Genomic DNA, 22,320 nt, shown 5'->3' with positions numbered 1-22,320 from the left:
TTTTCTTCACTCATCAGGCTTCCTGGAAAGGTCAAACTTCCTGTGACCCACGTCTGGGGCCTCTGTTTCCAGCACCACCACTACGTGCTCAGCGAGGACGGCACGGGGGCTGGTTTCCCGACTCTTAGACAAGCATGGGGATCAGGAACAGAAATGAGCGAATGTGGGGGTGAAGGCATTTTTGCCACGGGGGCAGCTCCACAAGGCAGGCTTCTCCGTCACCGCCCCGAGGTGCAGGCACACAGCAGGGTGCTGGACAGGTGTGAAGAGCACAGATGGAGCTAGAGCTGGGACACCCTCACCCGTGGCGGCTCACTGTGGGTGGGGCGGGTCCACCTGGCTCCCACTGCACAGCCCTAGGCCCTGGCTCCCACCCCACGGGTGAGCTCCACCCTCAGATGTGAAGTGGACAACTCGACCAGATCCCTAGGGCCACCGAGTCCAAGTCACCCAGTTCCAAGCTCCTCTTCTGTGGGCCCTGCTGGCTTCCGGGCTACTAGCAGGACAAGCAGACGCACCCCATCCCCCAAATGAGGCAAAATACACTGAACGCAGAGTGGGTGATAATCACCCCCACTGCCAAAAGAGAGAAAACTGGCTCCAAAGATCAAAGGAAAGCATGGAAAACTTATTGGATTCAAATGAATGGTTTATTTCCATCTTTAAGACTAGCAGAGGGCTCCAAAACAGACTGACTGACATGGTTAGAGTTTCAGTGTAGCAGAGAAAGACCAGACATATGTACAGCGCAGAAGGAGAAGGGCCCTTCTTCATGTCCCTTTTCCAAAATAGAAACGATCCATTTCTCCCCGTGTAAAACCACAAACGTTTTTCAAATGGGTGATGACCGGGCTCCTGAAGTCTGGGTATCGTTGAAATAGGAGAGAAAAGCATTTACATCAAGTCTGGAGGGCACCAACCCCAAGCCCGTCCAGTCTGAGGGCGGCCGCTGTCCACACCCTCAGACGAAAGCCAAGCTACTTCTCCCGTCCTCGATGCCAAGGCGAAATTGTTAACTTTATTCAAACGAACAAACTGGAAGTGAGCCAAACAGCCGAAGAATGAAGACTATTCCCCTCACCTGAGGGCCCTGCCTTCAGCTCCATGTCAAGTGGGTTCGGTGCCGAGTCCCTGCTCCTCCGAGGACGAGCTGAAGCTCCGTTATTGCTAGCAGAGTGACGGCGGCAAGTCAGGCTCGGGGCCCTCTGAGGAAGGACGGCACCAGGTGGAGACAGATTGGCAGCACGAGGCCTCTGTGCTCTGCCCTCCAGGGCAGCTCGGGCACCTTGGAGGACAAGTTTCTTCTGGGTTCCTGGAGGAGGAGGTGTCATGGTGTTTTGCCGACCAAACCCACAAAGCTGTTCAAAGCCTGAAGACCAATGCCCAGGCGGCCTGAAGGGCAGTTAGTTTCTGAGAGAACTGTCAAGGGGAGGGTGGGTGAGGAAGCCAGCTGAGGCAGGCGGGGCTGAGCTCCTGAAAACGAGGGGCAATGGTGTGGGAGTGAGCAGCTGGGAAGGCCACTGCCACTGCTGCCACCCCCCAGGGCCTGTGCTCAGGTGACCTGACTGGAGGCCCCGGAACTGAGGGCCGAGGGCCAAGGGCCAGCACAGGATGGACCACATCAGAAAACAGAGGAAGTTGCCTATCCTGTGCCAGTGGACGGCTCTGGGGGCAGGGTGAGGTTCCTGAGAACAGCTGGTGAGCAGAGACGGGGCGTCCGTCAGGCCTGTGAGGGGGCACTAACAGGGCTCCACCCTCTGGGCTGCTGAGCCCCACAGGATGGGCTTTTATTGCACATTTGTTGTTGAAGGAAATGGGGGCCTGCCCTGCAGAGGCTCTCTGCATCACTGAACTCGCCGCCCACCGATGCCCAGGTGCAGGCGGCACCACAGCTGAGCTCTGACTCCCCGGCAAACGTTACTAAATGAGGTGGATGGTTAGGTCTCTGTGGGGCTGCGTTTGGCTTAGTCACTGGGTCAGGAGACTGGCTGGCTGGCTGGCGGGTGACTGCGATGAGAGGTGGCAGGCCCAAGAGAACTGGGGCAGACCTGCTTGCTCATGGCCCAGAGCCAGCCCCTTGGTGACACTGCTGGCCGGAAGCTGTGTTACAGGGTAAACTTCTTGGTAAACGTGGAGGTTCCAGAAAGAGGCTGGACCCACGATTCTCAGTATCATTGTCTGGGCCAGCCCATAAGCCATGTGAGGGCCCAAAGCAGGGAGCACGGCCCCAGTGGCTGGAAGGGTGGTGTGAGGGCCGACCCCCCAGCTCAGAATGAGAGCACCCCGGAGCAGCCGGGATGGAGAGCATGGGCTGGGAAGGCCCTTGGTCCACCCCCACGGCATCAGACTGGAGATAAGAACAAGCTCTTAGGGGGCTGTGAACAAAGAGTGGGTGACGTGTCAGGCGTCCTGGAAGTCTTTTTGAGCTCAGGAAATCGGAGGCAGGTAACTCAAGATCCTGCAGAAGGCTGTGGGGAGAATCCAGGCTCGGTCTGTCTGTCCCTCTGTCTTCTTGAGTAGCACTGTGCCCTTCATATATAAATGGGGTGGTACCGTTTGTGGTTGATCTTTTTCCTACAAGTTGGGCAAGTATTAGCATTTTTAAGGGAATCCCGGAGGCACTGGCTGCAGAAGACGTGGCCACATTCGGTAGAAACGATGAGACGTCCGTTCTGCACAATCTAGAAAAATACAGAAAGACATGCTCAGCTGGCCCTGGTGACCCTTGCCCACTCTCGAGACTGGGAAGTGAGAAGGAAGGAAGGGTCGGTGTTGCTGCAGGAACAGCCAGCCTGGGAGCTCACGTGGGGAAGGGTGGGGTGTGGTGTGTGGGGCTCTCTCCTTGGTGTGACCTGGGGTCCTACAGCAGCAGCAGCTCGGGGGGTCACGAGAGGCCACGGCTACCAGCACCCTCAGGGCTCAGTGAGGGTTAGGGCTGCTGTACCAGGTAGAGGATGGGCCTGACACATACACACACAGAGACAGAGACAGAGAGAGAAAGAGAGAGAGAGAGCCGCCCGCCCGCCCGCCCGCCCAGGGTGGGAGGAGCCAGCACGGTCTCTCGACAGAGACACAGGACAAGCCCCATGCTGAGCCCGGAGGGGCTGCAGGCGTCGTGTCCAGTCCCACTCACCGCCGAGCATTCTATCCGGGCTACTTTCTTCCCTGCGGCAGGCTTACCTCCGAGTACCCGTCCATGCAGATTGGACAGCTGACGGTGCCGGAAGGCCTGAAACCACAGGGCGTCGAGTCAGTGGCTCGGCAGATGCCCACATTCACTGTGTGGTGTGGCTGCCGTGTGGGCGCAGCCCCAGCCCCTCTGAGACCCTCCACCAGGCCCCCCCGGCCTCCCGTCCTGCCTGAGCCCTAGCTGACTGCCCCGGGGATGCGGGGGAGGCGGCCAGAGAAAGGAGCAGAGGGAGAAGATGGCACCAGAAGTGGCTACAGCCTTAGGCCCCCTGCCCTCCAGCTCCCTACGCTCACTGCCAGGCCCCAGCTTCCAGAAATGGAGGCCAGCCCCAGGCTGCCAGCTCTGAGCTCAGCAGGGTGAAGCCAGGGCCCCTGCCTGCTCAGCACCCACACCCAGGCTGCTCCGTCTGCCCAGTCACTGCGGACCGACCCTGGTCACCTCGGAGGCAGGGGCAGCAATGCTCAGTCAAGCCCTCCAGACTGAGGGGCTCATGGCATCTGCTGAGTCACAGTGTCACTAACGCCCCCGCCCCCACCCCCACCCCCCGGCCGGACGAGTGGGCCCCTGTACCTGAGTCCTGCGGCGCCCTCCTCCCTGGCGTTTCTGGGTGTGTGTGGGGTCACGTACACATCCCTGTCCCTGGGCGGCTCCTCGTCGTCACTGCTCACCACACAGCTGTAGCCGTGTTCCTGGCGGAGCCTCCTTGCGGTCCTCCTGGGCCGCCTCCTTTCTGCAGTTTCAGGTGCACCGTCAAGGCTGGGCCGGGCCTTCTGGGCTGCTCACACCCTCACCACCTACTGTGGCGCCTCAGCAACCCTCGCCCCTGCCTGGGAAAGGCCACCCAGATCCCTAGAGAGAAACTGCCACCATGGCCCACAACACCCTAAAGGTCCCACCCAGGCTCCACAAGGCCACATCCCATCTTCCCAGGAAATCCCGCCCCCCCCAGAGGCACCTGAGCTGTGCACCATTCTAAGGCAGCCAGCTTCCCCCAAAACCCAGTTGGTGCCAGTGCAGGGAGGGGAATTCCCTCAGCAACTGAGAGAGGCCTGGAGGTGCAGGTCTGACCACAACATCCTCACACGTCTCCTTGCTTCTGAACCCCTTCAGGAAGCCCAGGACTGTGACAAGGGCTGCCAGAACCCCCAAAAATGAGACAAGACACTCACCATCAACAATCTTCAAGGAAGGAGAGAAACAGAAAAAGCAATCAGTGTGACATAAAATACTCAATGAAAAATATTCTTAAATGACAAAAGTAGATAGTTCTCAGGTCAAGTGTGCAAGGCATTGTGGAACCCTCTGGAGGAAGGCCCCTAGGCCTGCTTCTGCCCAGCACCCAGCCATGGCAGGCCTGCCCATCTTCTGGTCAGCCAGTCACCGTGGCCACAGCTGTGCTGCCCTGACGTGCGAGGCAAGTCTGTGCAGGTTCATGCGCAGACCTCAGCACACCTAGGCAGCTGCCTGACCCGGGGGACTGACCCACTCGGTGGCAGCGGCCCTTCTGTCAAACAGTGCACTGCGGTGAGGACTAAAGGAGACCCTGAGTATCTGGCGCAGGACCAGGCCCTGTGCTCAGTCAGCGATGCCCATGAGATGCCACACCCTCTCCATGGCCGCCGCTGCCATGTGAAGGATCATATGTGATGTGGCTATGCCCGATGTCTGAGCCTTCACTTGGAGGAGGGGGTGCAATGCCTGCTACGCTATTAAAAATAACTAAAGAGGTAAAAAGAAGTAGGACATGTGTGGTCCCATTGTGAGAGTGGCATGAACCAGTATTAGGATTAATTCAGTTCTGTGTATGTGAGGCCTAACCAAAAAGCTCATGAGAACTTGACTAACTCCTGTCCCAACTGCCCCCCCAAGTTTCAAACAGACCCCTTCACTGCCCTCCCTGCCCACCTACAGCCTCCCCAGAAGCACACCTGCTCCCTCCTGTGCGTCACGTGGATGCACTACTTTGGGAGGCATTCTCCAGGTCACATGGGGCAGGTGTGGGGACCATGCCCTTTGGCACACATCCCACATGGGAAGGTCTAGCCCTGTTCTGATTCCCCTGCAGCAGCCAGCGGCTTGGTTGATGTTGGCAGGTTTGGCCAAGGGTACCGAGAGGCAGGGTTAGTGGAGGCAGCAACACTGGACCCAGGTTCCTCACCTAACACCATGCCGTGGGGTGAGCTGTGGTGGTGCTATCACTCGGAATTCCAAGATTCTCCCCCTCCACCTCCCGCTGAGGGCAGAGGTGACAGCTTCCTGACTGGGTAAATGCTGAGGCGTGGAAGCCACTGTGCCTTAGCTTAGAGACTAGGACCCCCAAACGGCTCAACACTTGGTAATCACTTCCATCCATATATTAAAACTCACTTCTGCTGAAGAGTAATTAGAGTGGCTTCTGTTCCCTGAGAGAGACCTCAAAGAAAGGTGATCCCACAGAATGTAGAAATTATAGAACAATATCATTAATATCGCACACAAGTAAGATCTTACTGAAGATAATTCAGAAACGTTTGCAGCAGTATATTGACAGAGAACTTCCAGAGGTTCAAGCCGGATTCAGAAGAGGACGTGGAACAAGGGATATCATAGCTGTTGTCAGATGGATCTTGGCTCAAGGCAAAGAATACCAGAAAGATGTTTACTTGCGTTTTATTGACTATGCAAAGGCATTTGATTGTGTGGATCATGACAAATTATGGATAACATTGAGAAGAATGGGAATTCCCGAGCACTTGATTGTACTCATGAGGAATCTGTACCTTGACCAGGAGACTGTCATTCGAACAGAACAAGGGGACACTACATGGTTTAAAATCAAGAAGGGAGTGCGTCAGGGTTGTATCTTTCTCCACACTTATTCAATCTATATGCTGAGCAAATAATCCGAGAAGCTGGACTATATGAAGAAAAACATGGTATCAGGATTGGAGGAAGAATCATTAACAACCTGAGATATGCAGATGATACAACTTTGCTTGCTGAAAGTGAGGATGACTTAAGGCACCTACTGATGAAGGTTGAAGAATACAGTCTGCAGTATGGATTACGTCTCAATAGAAAGAAAACAAAACTCCTCACAACTGGACCAATGAGCAGCATCACAATTAATGGAGAGAAGATTGAGGTTGTCAAAGAATTCACGTTGCTTGGTTCTACAATCGATGCCAACGGGAGCAGCTGTCAGGACATTAGACGACGTGTAGCATTGGGAAAGTCAACTGCGAAGGAACTGTTTCAAGTGCTGAGGAGCAAGAATATCTCCTTGAGGAGTAAGGTGCGCCTGACTCAAGCCATGATATTTTCAATCGCCTCGTATGCATGTGAGAGCTGGACAATGAATAAGGAAGACCGAAGAAGAGTTGATGCTTTTGAGTTGTGGTGCTGGTGAAGAATGCTGAAAGTACCATGGACTGCTAAAAGAACTAACAGATCTGTCCTGGAGGAAGTGCAGCCAGAATGCTCCTTGGAAGCAAGAATGGCCAGACTTCGTCTCACCTATTTTGGTCATGCTGTCAGAAGGGACCATTCCTTGGAGAAGGATGTCATGCTTGGTAGGGTGGAGGGTCGACGAAAGGGGGGAGGCCTTCAAGGAGATGGATTGATACGGTGGCTGCAATGATGGGCTCAAGTATAGCAGGGATTGTGGGGCTGGCGCAGGATCGGGCAGTGTTTCGTTCTGCTGTGCATGGGGTCGCTGCGAGTCGGAAACGACTCGACGGCACTTAACAACAACAACAATCTGTTCCCCAAACTGGACCCGGACAGCTCCAACGGCCACCCAGGAAGGCATGGGCAGGAAGCTCTTCACTGCACAGAAGAGAACACAACCCAGTCACCTGGAGATACTGAAGGTGCCCCCTCCTCCACAGTAACTGAAGAGGATGACTGTGGAGAGTGGCTCTCATTTACTTGAAGAAAAGCCTAGGCTGGCAGAAGGAAGCTGTCCACATGTAGACTAGAAAGGGGAGCTGAAAGGCGGCCATGGCTACAGTGCTGGCCCAGGAGACACCCCTCAATTTGGCTGGGAGCAGAAGTGAATTGCCACAGGCATGGACGCACCCCAACACTGCCCCCACTGGCTTTTGCCAAGACGGGCCACGGACTAGGCTTGTGCGCCTGAAGAGAGTGGGAAGACAGCTGACGGGATGAGCCTGTCCCCCGGCAAGCAGGGTGCAGGGTCCAGGTCTCTGGGAGTCAGGAGCAGTGTGCCTCCAGGCAGTGCCCAGGGCCCTGCTGGCACACGGCAGGTGCGCTTACATCACTACCGGGAGGATGAATGCCCAGGTGGCCAGAGCCCGTGGGCTGGTGATGAACCTGACTGGCCCCACACCCTCCATGCCCTGGGCCATTCTGCACCCCGGTGCAGGCTTCCAGTGACGGACCAAGACGGTATCTTCATCACTGCCCCCTCCACCCGGAGCCACACCATCCACACCCCACCAGACCCAGGATCCTGAGGCGTCTGAATGCTCTGCCATGGAGTGCCCTCCAGGCTGTGGTCCTGCACAGGAGAGGGAGGCCAGAGCAAGGTGGGCTACTCGAATCTGGCCGAGAAGTGAAAGCCCAAAACAAAAAGCCTCCCCCACCAGGGTTAACCAGGCTCCTGGTGAGTAGGCAGGACAGGTCCTTCCCTCCACTGATGACATGGCCAAATACTCAGCACTCTCCACTCCAGGGGTGTCCTGCAGTGGCTGGAGTAGTACAATGGGGCAAAAGAATTTTTCAGAATCAAGCAGCAGGATGCTTAGGGTCACTGTGCACTCAAGTTGATGCCTGGCATTTCTGAGAAAGCACGTGTACTGAGAACTTTAGATGACCACTCCTCATGGTACTGCACACTGTGTGACTGGAAAACGGCCATCCTTCAACCACTGTGCACGTGAAAGGTCACTCTTTCTATCTAGAATGTGTCCATCATACACAATGACAGATGACTGTTCCTTGGGGCCCTGCTGCGAATACCAGGAAGGCAGAGCTCCTCCAACAGCACTGGTCCCTTCACCGTGCCCTGGTGCCACACTGACTGGGCCCAGCTTCTGCTGGCCTGCAGAGAGCGCTCTGACAAGATCTGTTTAATGCTGCCTCAGAATGGCCCCCCCAGGCAGGGGACAGATGATAAACACAAAGCATGAGTCATGAGCACTCTATGGAAACAGACCAGGGGCTGCAGGAAGACCAGCCGGATGTTAAAAGACACAAGCTCTTGAAACTCAATGAAGGAAAAAGCCCAGGCAAGTAACATTGTTAAGAGCCTCCCCCTCCCAGGCTGGGTTTCTTGGAGAGGCCTCCCCCAACTACGTGCCCTGCCTCCAGCAGAGCAAACCCTGGCACAAGGAGCAGAAGTGGCTGAGAAAAGGGAGAAAGTTATCCAGACCAATTTTCCCAATGAGAATAACAAAATCCAGGATAAAGCCTTTTTGTTTTCAAAAGAAATAAGGAATAAACAGGCCAAAAATGAAGGGAAAACAATAATCTAGGGAAATATGACAGCTCCAGAGAGGACAGAAACCAAAGCCCTGGCTTAGGGCAGGAGACTGGGGTGGTGGGTAGGAGTAGAGGCACGTGGCAGGTCAACACATTTCAAAGATATAACCTCAAACAGAATGTGTTTTGTGACCACGGTGCAATGCAAAAATGAGCTATGAGAAAGATAAAATGCCTGCATGTGTGGTAGCTGAGAAAGGGACTTGTAAATGACCCCTGAATCAAATACAACATAGCAACACACCAAAACTCATAGGCTGGAGCTGAAGGAAGTATAATCTTAAATGAATTTATTAGGAACAAAATGATGAAAATTAACATTAGAAAGAGAATAGCAAAATAAAGAAGGAAGAAAATAATCACCGAGCTAGAAAACAAACTTACAAGGATCCACAAAGCTAACAGCTGGTTCACTGAAAAAGCTAACAGGGCTGACAAATCTGAAAAGATAGAAAACACAAACAGCCAATATCAGAAATGAAAAAGGAGACACCCAACAGACTCCACAGAACTACAAGCAAGATTAAAAACCGTAACCGTCAATGTCCATACTTGTTTCAACACGCTTGCATCATCAACTATAATAAGGCTGCTTTCATGGACACCAGGTCCCTACAGCACTATCCACAATAGCCTTAAGTTGGAAGCAACTTAAGTGTTCATTGGATCGACGGACAAATGCAACGTGGTGCGTACATACACTGGAGCGTCACTCAGCCATAAAGAGAAATGGTCCTGATACAGCTACAACACGGACTTGGAAAGCATACTTAAGTCAGTAACAAAAGGACAAATGCTGTATGATCTCACCTCTAATGAAACACCTACATTAGGCAAACATACAGAGACCAAAGATTACTAGTGCTACGAGGGGTGAAAAAGGGAGTCACGGTTTCATTGAGTTTCCATCTATGGTGACAGAAAATTTAGCTAATGGATATCGGTGATGGCTGCACAACATGACCAGTGCAACTGGTGTCACCAAATTGTATGTGTGAAAAATGTTGGAACTGGCAAAGGGTTATATTTATTTCTGTAACAAAAAACAAACCTGTCATCATTTGCCGACAACGAACGTGTACACAGAAAACTCAAAGATGTGCAGATTAAGAATTGCTAGGTTAGGAAAAAAGATAAATTCTATTCCTTTGTATCAGCAAATAATATGGGGGGAAAAGATGAAATTAAAAAATTTTAATGTTAAAAATTTCAATAAAACGCAAACACAACCACTGCCATGGAGTTGGATCCAACTCATAGCGACCCCTCCTTGGGTTTCCGAGGCAGTATCACTACAGAAGTAGATTGCCCAACCTTCCTTCCGAGGAGTGGCTGGTGGGTTTGAACCGCCAGCCTTCTGGTTAGCAGTCAAGTGTCTTAGGCACTACGCCACCAGAGCATTCTAAAATACCATGTACCAATTTATGAGAGGGCTACGTCCCAACGATTCTGTTGTAAGTTGGCTCTGAATTAGGTCAAATACCTTTTTTCTGGTTTTTTTTTTTTTTTTACAGTTTATTATTACTGCCTTTCATTACCAGTATCTTTATAAGTTCTATCTTTGAACACCTGTGAGTACACAGCTGAGAATGAGAACATCAGTAAATGACACGACGTAACACTATACAGAGTATATATTACTAATGATAAGGATGTACAAAAGACAAAAACTAAAACCCCAGACCAAGGGGGATGGATGATTCAACATTAGAAAAACAATCAACGCACTCCATCACATAAGTAAAATAAAGGAAAAAAATCAACTGATGCAAAAAAAGGCATTTCTGATACAAATGCTTAGAAAAATAGGAACAGAAGGGAAATTCCTCAACATATTAAAGGGCATATATGCAAACCAACAATCAACATTATTCTCAATGGAGAGAGACTGAAACTATTCTCCTTGCGAGGAACCAGACAAGGATGCCCTCTACCACCATGTCTATTCAACATTGTACTGGAAGTCCTAGCCAGGGCACTAAGTCAAGAAAGGGAAACTAAAGGCACTCAAATTGGTAAGGAAGTAGTCAAACTATCCCTACTTGCTGATGATATGATCTTATACCTAGAAAACCCAGGAGACTCAAGTCAAAAATCTACTGGAACTCATGGAGAGACTTAGCATTGTGGCAAGATACAAGATCAACTTCCAAAAATCAGTCGGATTCCTCTACACCAGCAAAGAAGTCTCTGAAAAGGAAATAAGAAAATCAGTACCATATACAGTAGCTACCCAAAAGATAATAATACACTTGGGAATAGATCTTACCAGGAACACAAAGCATCTAAACAAAGAAAAAGACAAAATAACTACTTTTAAGAAACTATGAGAGATCTACAAAAATGGAAGAACATACCATGCTCATGGACAGGAAGATTAAACATTGTGATAATGTCAGTACAATCCAAAGCAATCTATATATTCAACGCAATCCCTAGCCAGATTTCATCAACCTTCTTTAAAGACATAGAAAAAACAATCACTAATTTTATATGGAAAGCAAAAAGATCTCTGATAAGCAAAGCACTACTGAAAAAGAACAAAGTAGGAGGCCTCATACTCCCAGATCTCAAAACCTACTACACAGCCACAGCTGTCAAAATAGCCTGGTACTGTTACAACAAAAGACATATAGACCAGTGGAACAGAATCGAGAACGTAGAAATAGATCCATCCACTTATGGAAAGCTGACCTTTCACAAGGGGCTGAAATCCATTAAATGGGGAAAAGATAGCCTCCTTCACAAATGATGCTGGGAAAACTGGATATCCATTTGCAGAAAAATGAAACAAGATCCATACCTCACACCACACACAAAAACTAACTCCAGATGGATCAAATACTTAAGTGTGAAACCTAAAAGTATAAAGTTCATCAAAGAAAAAATAGGGACAATCTTACAGGTCATAATTTATGACATAAATAGACTACCAAGCATAACCCAAGATGCACAAACAGCTAAGATGAACTAGACAAATGGGACCTTCTGAAAATTAAATTCTTATGTGCTTCAAAAGACTTCTCTAAGAGTTTAAAAAAAAAAAAAAAAAAACCCTACAGAATGGAAAAAATTATTCGGCAATGACATACCGGACAAAGGTCTTATCTCTAAAATTTATAGAAAACTCCAACACCTCAACATCAAAAAGATACAATCCAATTAAAAAATGAGCAAAACATATTAACAGATACTTCACTAAAGAGCCAACAAATACATGAAGAAATGTTTACTATCATTGGCCATTAAAGAAATGTAAATCAAACCAACAAAGAGATACCATCTCACTCCACCACTAATAGCAAAGTTCAAGACAGAAAATAAATGCTGGTGAAGATGTGGAAAGACTGGGACTCTCACACACTGTTGATGGGACTGTAAAATAACACAACCACCTGGAAATCGGTAGGGCAATTCCTTAAAAAGTTGGAATCAGAAATAGCCATTTGATCCAACAATCCCATTACCATAGGTATGGTAGTTAAGGTTGTCAACTTTACTGGGCTTGGTTGAGTGGCTGGGCAGCTGGATATAGTTATTCCCCATGATGAAACTGGTAATTTAACTTCATGGTGGAATCTATCGGAGCAGCTGAATAGCTGCTTTAGGGATGTGTTCTGCTTCCAGTATGTAAGAAGCAACTTTCAAGAAGGTCCCCAGCTGGAACCCTGCGTGTAGCCAAGTCATTCAGCAGCCTGCCATGCTCTGCCAAGCTTGGGACTTTCAAAGGACTTGAATTCATGGCCTGCCATGTGTGATTTGGTAATACTAGGACTGTGCCATTCTATTTGTTGACCTTGGGCTTGTCAGCCTCAGGAACCAGCAGCTGCCTGAGTGAAGAGATGCCTCGAGCTTCAGTGGGCCGGGAGCCAGGCAGAGCCGAAGCCTGGCACATGGAACTCGGACTTATTTCCAAAACTGTAAGAGAATAAACTGCCCTTTGTTAAAGCCATCCCATTTGTGGTATATTCCTGTCAAAGCCGCACTAGGGAACCAAAACACTAAGTATATATCCTAAAGTAAGAGCTGGGAGAAGAGCACACACACGCATATGCATATTCATCGCAGCACTATTCACAACAGCAGAGATGGAAATAGCCTAAGTGCCCATCAACCAAGGAACAGATAAACAAATTGTGGTACATACACACACACAAAGGAACACTACGCAACCTGAAAGAAGAATGCAGAATCTGCAAACACTGCATAACGAGGATTAACCTGGAGTGAGTGAAGTCAGTCAATCACAGAAGGACAAATATCGGATTAGTCCACTACTGCAAAAAGCCACGGAAAAGTTTATACACAGAAGGAAACTTTCTTTGTTGGTTACCAGGGATAGGAAGGAAGGGAGGAGAAATTCCTAGACAGGTTGGGGAAAAAAAAAAAAAAAAAAAGAAAGAAACCTAAGATTATTAGTGGTTACCAGGGGTAGAAAGAAAGGGGAAAGGGGAAGCTTTTGTTCGAAAGGAAAGGAAAAAACAGTAACAAAAACTCCACTGCCATGGAGTTGATTCAGACTCAGTGCCCCAGAGGACAGAGTCTAATTGTACCACAGGGTCTCCAAGGCTGCCAGTCTCTCTGGAAGCAGGCCTTCTCTGGAGCAGCTGGTGGGTTAGAACTGCTGACCTTCTGGTTAGTGACAGAATATTTTAACCACTCCATCACCAGAGTTCCTTCCATGCACTAAAGTAACACAAAGTAAGAACTGTACGCACCTGTTCTGACTTACCTACAAATTCGACTTAATGATTTACTTACTATTAAGAACTGAAGTCTTTCATAACCACCTCCCGCCCGCATCCAGGTGGAATCTGAGGCCACAGTGAACATGGAGCTCATCGAACAAACACCCTTATCCTGAGTTAAGTGCAGTGGTGAAGCAGTGGTTAAAGTGCTCATCCTTAGTTAATATTATCCACCTTCCTGAGCAGATTTGCTCAGAAAGTTAGGATTCCAGCCTCAAGTGCACTTCTCACTGAAGTTACCCAACTAGCATTTGGATTTAATGAAACAGCAAATAAGATTTTGAAAAAGTTAAGCAGAGAATGACTGAAACAGAAAGACCTATCAATTCCAAAACAGCCCTTTTATGGCTGGGAACAACAGGCCGGCATACAGTAAGTCACGTGTCCACGTGGCCCAGCAGGGCCGGCACCAGAGCCCAGGACCCTTCCTCCTCCTACACCGAGCAGCCTGCCTCTGGCCGTCTATCCACCCTCAGCCCCAACACTCCTCTCCCGTCTCCCAGGGCTCCAAAGCCTGCAGACAGCACGAGGGTTAACCAGGCAGTCCAAGTGGCGGTGGGGGTGGTGCTAGAGCAAGGAGCCCCTGCCCACAGGAGAGGAGGCAGGAAAGCATGTGGAAGCAGCCCTTGCAGTGACAGCAGGCTGGGTGGCCCAGAAGGAACACTATGTCAGTCTGTCACCCAATCACTGTTCTCAGCAGTGGCGCACAATCCTGACTTTCTCCCCAGGGCCCTGCAGAGGCCAGGCCCACTGCAGATGCTCACTGAGTATTTTAAAAAATAAAGTCCTGTCACTATTTTCAAGAGTGAATCAGCAATTGGGCTGCAGGCTCCAGCCAAGACAGCAAATTAAGTCATCCTTCCAGAACACCAGTGTGGTGAAGTTGTATGTCAACCTGGCTGGGCCGTGGTTGCTGGGCGGCTGGATGTTGTATTCCTCATGATCAGATTAGCGGTCACCTCCATTATAGAATCTGCTGTGAGCAGCTGAGTGGTCTGCTTCCAGTATGTACTGGAAAGCTTTGAGTAAGGTCTATTGGCAAGACTGGATCCTGTATTTGGCCAAGTCTTCACCTCAGTGGTTTGTCGTGTTGCCCGCCAATCTTGAGATTGTTCCTGAACTTGAACTGATGGCCTGCCATTTTATCTGCTAATCTTGGAACTGTGCCATTTTACCCATTAATCTTGGGTTAGTCAGCCTCAGCAGCTGCTGAGTCAAAAAGCCTCTAACTCTAGTGGGACTGGAAAAGGAAGCAGAGCTGAAGCCCAAGGTGCAGGTGCCTGCACCCAGCCTCTAGAGCTGGCACTCTGAATTTGGACTTCTGGCCTCTTAAACTGTTAAGAGAATAAACCCCTGTTTGTTAAAGCCATGCACTCGTGCTATTTCTGTTAGGGCAGCACTAGAAATCCAAGACAACTAAGGAGCCCAACGGAACTCTACAGCAAAGCTGGACGCATAGACGAACCTCAGAGAACACACTTAACAAGCCAAAGCTGAGGCCATCGGCAGCTAAACTCAAGGTCATCTGTTTATCTAGAAAGTTCTAACTAACTTCCAGGGAAACTGCTGGAAACTGTAAAGGCGTTACTGGCCTCTCTTCAGCCTTCAGCCGTGATCTCATCAGATGCTGGGGGTGTCTGACAGCTGAGCAAGGTCAGCTACCTGCCCCCGGAATCTGGCAGGACAGCCGCTAACCCTACCCCAACCGTCCACCCTCCTCCTTGCTGATGCATCTGCAGACTCCTCAGAGAAGCCCTGTGCGGAAGTTCCAAATGCAATCAGGGAGCAACTGCCTACAGGTCGCCCCTAAGCCCTGGGACTAGTGAGGCTCGGGTCCAGGGAAGACTGTGATGAGCAATCCTCCCACCCCATGGTACCCTTCCCCTCACAGCAGGGCCCATTCACGCTTCAACACCCTGAAATGCACTGTCTGCCCTCCACTCTGCATCCCAGGTCACTAACAGCTAACGTGGCATCCTCTAGAGAGGCCATCCTGCCTCCTAAGTCCATACTCAGGCGTCAGCTCCTGGGCCACAGTGCAGGTCTGAGCCATTCGTTCCTTCGCATGGCTTCAGATTGCGCTAGGTCTTGCTCCCCACAGGTTAAAGATGGGGCCCGTGCCGTCTGTCAGAGTCTAGAACTGGTGTCAGGGGAAGGGGCAAAAGAAGCCAGACCAGACCCTGGGCTCCTGAAAGTTACACTCAACCAGGGAATCAGGTGGCAATGCAGGCAACCTGCATTCCCCAGGGCCACACTGACTGGCAGGTGTCCTCAAACTCAAGGCACTTCCCAGGAGCAGGGCTGAGCCATGTCCTGCCCCTCCAGCTGGGAGGCACCACCTAGCCAGGCACTGAAATACATGATCTACTTTCAATCCTCGCAATCACCCACCGACACAGATAGCTGTCTTCCTGTTGTCCAAGGTGTGCCCGGCAGCCCCAGGCACCTGTGTGTGTGTGTACCTGGATCCTCCCCACAAGGACCTACTGTGCAGAAGCGACCCGGCTATAACGCCCCACCTTCCTGCAGCATCTCCCAGTTTGTGCCCCAGTCCCTCAACACCTCAGTGGTCCTCTGGCACAAGCTGTAACCAAGGCCACGGGCAATGGCAGCAGCCCCAAGCCAAGGAGTGGCCCGTTCTCACCAGCACACACTTACCACCACGGAGTCGTTGTGAGTCAGGTCGACGACCACTGGTTCCAAGGACTCACAGGTGAGGTCCACTATTTCATCGCCAGCTTGGAGAGAAAGCAATAAAGGGCATCAGGAGGCACCATCCTGAAGGAGAGAACGTCTTTGTCCCAGCACTTCCACCAAGAGTCCCAATATTCTCTCTGACTGGATCTGGAGAAGTCTCTGCAGCCAGGAATATGGACCGCTTTGATTGGCTCTGCCCTGATCATGTGTTCCCACACAAGCCAGGGATGGAAACAAACACATCCACAAGCCCTCCCCTTCTCTTCCCGACCTCTCTCACTTGCAGTCTGCCATCGACTCTAGTAACAAACTGGAGCTGTCTGGCCATGATCTGTTTCTTTAATAAGCATCAGCTCCCAGATGATTGGTAAGCTGGGGAATGAGAGCAGGCCAGATTCCTAGGGTTTTCTCCAGCCCATTAGTGTCGTGCAGTAACCGGAGGCGGGCTTGCTCACAATTCAGTCTGTTACACAGGCACAGGCACAGGCACAGACAGAGACGAGGGTTTATCAGTGGTTACCGGGCTGGGAGAGATGGGGACAGAGCTGGCCACTGTTTATGGTGGTGGGGAATCTGGTACTGATTATGGGTAATAGTTGCACAACATGATTAATATCATTAAATGACACATCTGAAGAATTAAAAAAAAAAAGGCATTAGGAAAGTGGAGGCTCCCAGCGTGACTTCCAAAGCAGCGTGGGTGCTTTCACCTGGATGGACCTTGAGGACACCATGCTGAGAAGTCAGTCACAAAAGGACAAGCACTGCATGATCTCACTCACATGAAATAAGCAAACGCACAGGATCCAAAGATGATGAGTGGTTACTAGGGGTGACACTGAGCCCACTAACCAAAAAGGCTGGTGGTGTGAACCCACCAGCCACTACATAGGAGAAAGGAGCTGTCTGTCTCCGTAAAGATTCACAGCCTTGGAAACCCAATGGGGGTCACTGTGAGTGGAAAAGGTGTTTGGGGGGCACTGAATTCATGGTCATGGTGGTGGACCAGCTTTGGATGAGGATAGCAATCACCAGTGACACAGCATGAAACATGTAACCAATGTCACTGAGTTGCGACTGTGAAAGCTGTCGTGCTGGGGGGCTGTTTTGGCGTGTAAGTTCCTACAATATAAAGAGGAAAACAAAAACAGTACAGGTTTATACAAATGAAAAACCTGAAGTGTCAAGTGGAAAGAGCATGAGGACTGACCTCACCCTCAGGGGTGACAGCCACCCATGTCCTTGCAGGATTTTGCTGAGTGGATGTATGGTGTTTACAAATATACCAGGGGTGTGAGTGTTTATACTTCCTTCCCTGGTGGGGCAGTCCCACATGGCTAGGCCGGGTGGGAGAAGGCATCAGGGACCCTCAGCTCCTGGCTTCCTATTTGGGAGCAGTTGGCCTGTAACCTCTGCCCCTCCCAGCAGGGGAAGCCCTCAGCTGCTATTGCAGGCTGTTCAAACTGCCTGTGTGAATGAGTGTGGCAGCCACTTGGTCCCCAGGCCTAATCATGCTCAGCTCACCAACTCTGCAAGTGGGCATTTTCTCTCCGTCTCCCTCAAGGGCTCCTCGGCGCGGATGGAGAACGGGTGCTCTGGCACAAAGAGACGGAGCTTGTTCTCAGCCTGCCCCTTTGAGCACTAAGTACACTGTGCACTGTGGAAATCTGAGCATAGGAGAAAGCCAGGAACTGCTAAGAGCAGGCCACATAGCAGGTGACAGCGAGCGGCAGGGTACAACTTTCACCTCTGCATGAAGCTAGGGTGTGTGTGTGTGTGAACCTACAACCAGTTTTGTTTCTACAAAGGTAAGAGTTTTTTTTAAAGAGAAAATGTGTTTAATATTAGTTTGAAGGCGCTCTGGTGGCACAACGGTTAAAACATTGGGCTGCTACTCAAAATGTCAGTGGTTCGAACCCACTAGCCACTTGATGAGAGAAAGATGACACAGTCCGCTTCTGTAAAGATTTACACAGCCTTGGAAACCCTATGGGGCAGTTCCACTCTGCCCTACAGAGTTGGCCTTGATGGTAGTGGGTGATATTTGAGGAAAGTGACCTGCAATGCATTTAATGTATTCTACCTTATTTTATTTTCTTGTATTAAAAATTTTCACAGGGATAAAAACTATTACATAGCACAGCTCAAACAAACAAACAAAAAGAAACCCACCAACACCAAACCCACTGTCAACAAGTCAACTCCTACTCAGTGATCCTACAGGACACAGTCCTGCCCCATAAGGTTTCCCAGGCTGTAATTTTTAGGGAAGCAGACTGCCACGTTTCTCCAGTGGAGCCACCTGGTGGGTTCAAACCGCTGACCTTTCGGTTACCAGCCAAGTACTTAACCAAAGCACCACCAAGGCTCACAGCACAGGTAGCCAACGAAATTAATACAGAACCACCTCATTCTCTCTGATGGTTGCTTGGGGTCTCCTGCACCAGACTCACCTTAAGGACAGAATTCAGACACCAGGGTATCATCTTTGGGGATGAAGGGAGGCTAGAATCCTAGCCTTTAGGCCAAGAAGTGAAGAGACCTAGTCAAGGCTTTTTAGGAATTCCCTGGTAGAAATGATACTTGAAGCCATAGACAATACAGGGAACTCATTCCACTGGGGGTGGGCATGAGAAGCACCCCCAGACCAGGTAGTTTCTGTCAATGCCAGTTTTCAGGCATCAATTATAAACATAATCTCAACATGGGCAGAGCAAGGGGACCTGGTGCAGGCCTCTGTTAACACCCCTGTGCAGAGGCAAACCTGGCCTCGACCACAATCCAACATAGGCAGCTATGCTGACCAGCTGGCTGTCTTGGGGCCATCTGTTTCCACGAAAAACCTAAGTGGAAAGCTGAGTATTTCACAAAATAAAGCAACTTCAAGTCGAAAAGGTGGGCCCAGGCTCCCCCTTCCCCTGCAGCAGGTCCCCAGTGGGCTGAATGGTGATCCAGCTAAGAGAGCACCTCAAACCCAAGGGGGTAAAAACAAACAAAAAACTCCAAGGGGGTCGTGTTGTTGTTTTTATGTGCCGTCAAGTCAGACCCGGCTCATAGCTACCCCTCCTTGGGTTTCCGAGGCAGTATCACTATGGAAGTAGATTGCCCCATTTTCCTTCCGAGGAGTGGCTGGTGGGTTTGAACTGCCAGCCTTCTGGTTAGCAGTCAAGTGCCTTAGGCACTATGCTAGCAAAGCTCTCTCAAGGGGGTCTTAGGTAAGTGGAGCATACAGCTTATGCAAGTTAGCTTCAAGCTGTGAGTAGAAAAATGTGGTTGGTGATGGTTACCCATAAGTGAGTCTGAGATTCATCTCAAGAAACCAGCAAGACCTCACCACAGTCAACCCCTGCCCAGTAAGTGCTACCTGCCAAGACTGCTTTAAGAGTGCCGTGTGATTAACTCATGGTGGCCCTGACAACTCTATCAGCAGGTGCTGCAAACAGCCCATTTCAGATGAGGACGGGTTCTGAGCACCACGCTCCACAGTTGGTCAGGCAGTGTGGGGCACAGGAGGGTCTGCACCCACCTACCACCTCTTCATTCTTGTAATGCCATGATGAGTGTTGCTGGCAAGCTTACCGCTTTCCACGAGTTCGATGGGCTCTGCTTCCACGGCCATCTCGGGTGTGGAGGGCGCCTCCCGAGTTCGCTTCTGGGCTTGTCTAGAATTTATTGTTCCGCCACGCCGCTTTCTCTGAAGGTATCGAGGGGAAAGAATAAAACATTCACACAGACGCCTGAACGTTTATGATTTCAGCAAGCAGTCTAAGCATAAGAAGAGAAGCCCCACAATGAGGACTTTTTGGACCCCTGAGTACAACAGGTGGCCAGGGACTAGACCTGAGGTTGGGGTCCTTTCAAAACCTGAGATTCCAGGACACTGCGTACAGAAAAAGAAAGCCCCTCAAACCTAACAGTGACCACAGATTCTACAAAGTAAAGCTCTCATGTATCGCGTCATCGGAATGTCAGAAGCATGGCATGCTGTCTTCCAGACTCCTCTCTGTCCAGGTCAGGGTTTGGCCTTGGCAGTGGATGGCCTTGTTTTAAGCAAATGTTACAAATGTCTTTCTTCCTAGAATGTGTGTTCTGTTTGACGAAGCCTTTTTTTGTCTGTTAGCCTAATTAACTTCACTTTCAGTGTTAATAACATCAGCTGTGGAAAGCTGGTGGTCTTTGGGACACGTAGCTTCTAACCTCTTAGAAGACTATCAAGTGTGACTCCCAACCTCACAGTGGAAGTCTCTCTCACTGGTTCTGCCAGGAACCAAAACACCCTACAACTTCTAAGATGTTCAGAGCTGCACCGATGGTAGGACACGTCCCCACCTCAGTCGCATTCTGGGACTTCCGTCTGCCAGCAGCCACAGCTCTATCCTAGACACTCTGGAATTCAGCCGGAGACAGTTAAGCTGGTGTCCCTGGCACAGTCTTTCAAGAATTAGGTTACTGAAAAGCAGCTTTATGGGACTTTCGTTAGTACCACACTCGATAAGGCAGTTGCTCAGCCCTGAAAATAAAACTCACGGTACTCATTGTGCTCCTGGCTCCACCCACAGAGGAGGCGGCTCGGTGCAGTACGGGCGGGGCAGCGGAACACTCCACCTCTCACACCTGCTGCTCAGTCATTCTCCGGCTTGTGTAAGAACTAGGGGCCACACCAATTTCCAGTGTCTTCCAATCCTGAAAAATAAAGAGATGGACGGCTGAGTGCTGCCACTCACATCACGACAACGCTCCCATCACTGGGCCCTCTCCTCATCTAGTGCCGCAGGCAGCCTCCACGGACCAGGTCGCTATGGGAAATCGGCGTTGTGTGAAAATGGAGGATGACCACATCATTATGTAACTGCCGAACTTCATCATGCCCGACACGTAACATGACCATCACAGTCAGAGTTCCCCCACCTCAGCATTCCTTACTGCCCGGCAGATGCTGTTGTGCGAGGGCCAGGTGGGGTTTTTCTTTTGCTGTGAACGTGAAACGCTGGATAAGAAGACAGTGAACCAGTAAGGAGCTGGTGTAACTGACCGAACCCCTTCTGTGGGCACTTTCAGTACTCTACCTTGTTTATTCCCACGTTCATCTCATGAAGTAAGGTGCGTTTTTGTTAACCACCACTTTGATCCTAAAGCTTGCAACCATAACCATCCTGCCATCTCCCACCCTCTTTTCCAGCTGCGGAAACCTACAGGGCATCATACCACGTGCCACAGAGTTCTGGGAAGCTTCCTTCTCATGCATGGCCTTAGGTACCCCTCAGAGCAGCTGCAAGGGACCAGAGATGACTAGTTTACCACAACACGGAGAAACAGAAGCCACAGAACCCAGGGCCCCTGACTCATCTGGAGGGACTGGCAACTGAGTTGAAGGGATCCCAGTGACTCACTGTAATTCACTGTGTACACCCAGTTGAGACTGTGGGTGGGGGAAGGAGCATAAGAAGGGGACCTTCCCAGAGGGGTAGATAAAGTGTCAGAGCGTCCCTGGGAGTCTGAGGCTGCTCCATTCAAGGGCTGCTGGAGGGCTGCAACCATGCTAAGTTCTGGTCCAGAACCCAGGGTGTGACCACGTCGAAGGTGCCAAGATCTGTGCTACTAATGGGGCAACCCCGGGCATGGAGCAGGATTAAGGGACTGAGCCAGCGAGGTGGGTGACGACAGTCTTGGGTCCCCCAGCTGGACTCCCAGCACAGGAGCAGAAGGCATGGGTTCTCTGAGAAAGCCCTAGCTAAGCAGCTCTTGCCACACTGTGGCCCGGCCCCTCTGAGGAAGCAGGGCACGGTGCCTACGCCTGCCCTCTTGGGGCTTCATCGTCCATCCTGACTCAGAGGGTGTTAGGGAAAGCCCCTTAAGTCTGTCATTCTCTGAGGGAAGGCTATGTAGCTGGCATGCAGTATGACACCTCCCGATGGCACTGTAAGAATGGTGCAGTGACTTCTCCAAGTGACATCCCGCCCACTGAGCCTTCCCATCTGGACAGGCACTCAGGGCGGGGGCTCTGGCCAGGACAAGGCTGAGCACATTTCTCCGTGGCCATTCAAATCCCCCAAGCACCCCAGCTCTCCACATGCCCTGGGTTCTGAGGCTCTGAGGTCTGCGATCCCAAGAGGTGTCTTACGGTCTTTGGGTGTGTACCTATGGTGTCATTTCTGTTAGTGAAGAGAAGTGCGAAAAATCTGATTAGAATGCCACTTGAGG

The 22,320-nt window shown here is 50.5% G+C and overlaps 1 protein-coding gene across 1 annotated transcript; it reads right to left on the bottom strand.

The window, feature by feature from the left end:
• Positions 1-2,531: 2,531 nt before the first annotated feature.
• Positions 2,532-20,748, bottom strand: RNF4 (ring finger protein 4). Its single transcript, XM_042782632.1, has 7 exons — positions 20,734-20,748; positions 19,699-19,813; positions 16,081-16,160; positions 4,360-4,369; positions 3,761-3,920; positions 3,181-3,229; positions 2,532-2,681 (listed from the first exon to the last, which is right to left on the bottom strand). Exons 1-7 carry the CDS (start codon positions 20,746-20,748, stop codon positions 2,532-2,534), a joined length of 579 nt encoding a protein of 192 aa, XP_042638566.1.
• Positions 20,749-22,320: the final 1,572 nt, after the last annotated feature.

The sequence above is a fragment of the Orycteropus afer genome, unplaced genomic scaffold (assembly GCF_000298275.1).
Source record: "Orycteropus afer afer isolate SDZICR_OR568_19922 unplaced genomic scaffold, OryAfe1.0 scaffold00398, whole genome shotgun sequence".
Taxonomy (NCBI): Eukaryota; Metazoa; Chordata; class Mammalia; order Tubulidentata; family Orycteropodidae; genus Orycteropus; species Orycteropus afer.
The sequence above is the reverse complement of the archived record's forward strand: the minus strand, read 5'-3'. Positions and strand labels throughout refer to the sequence as shown.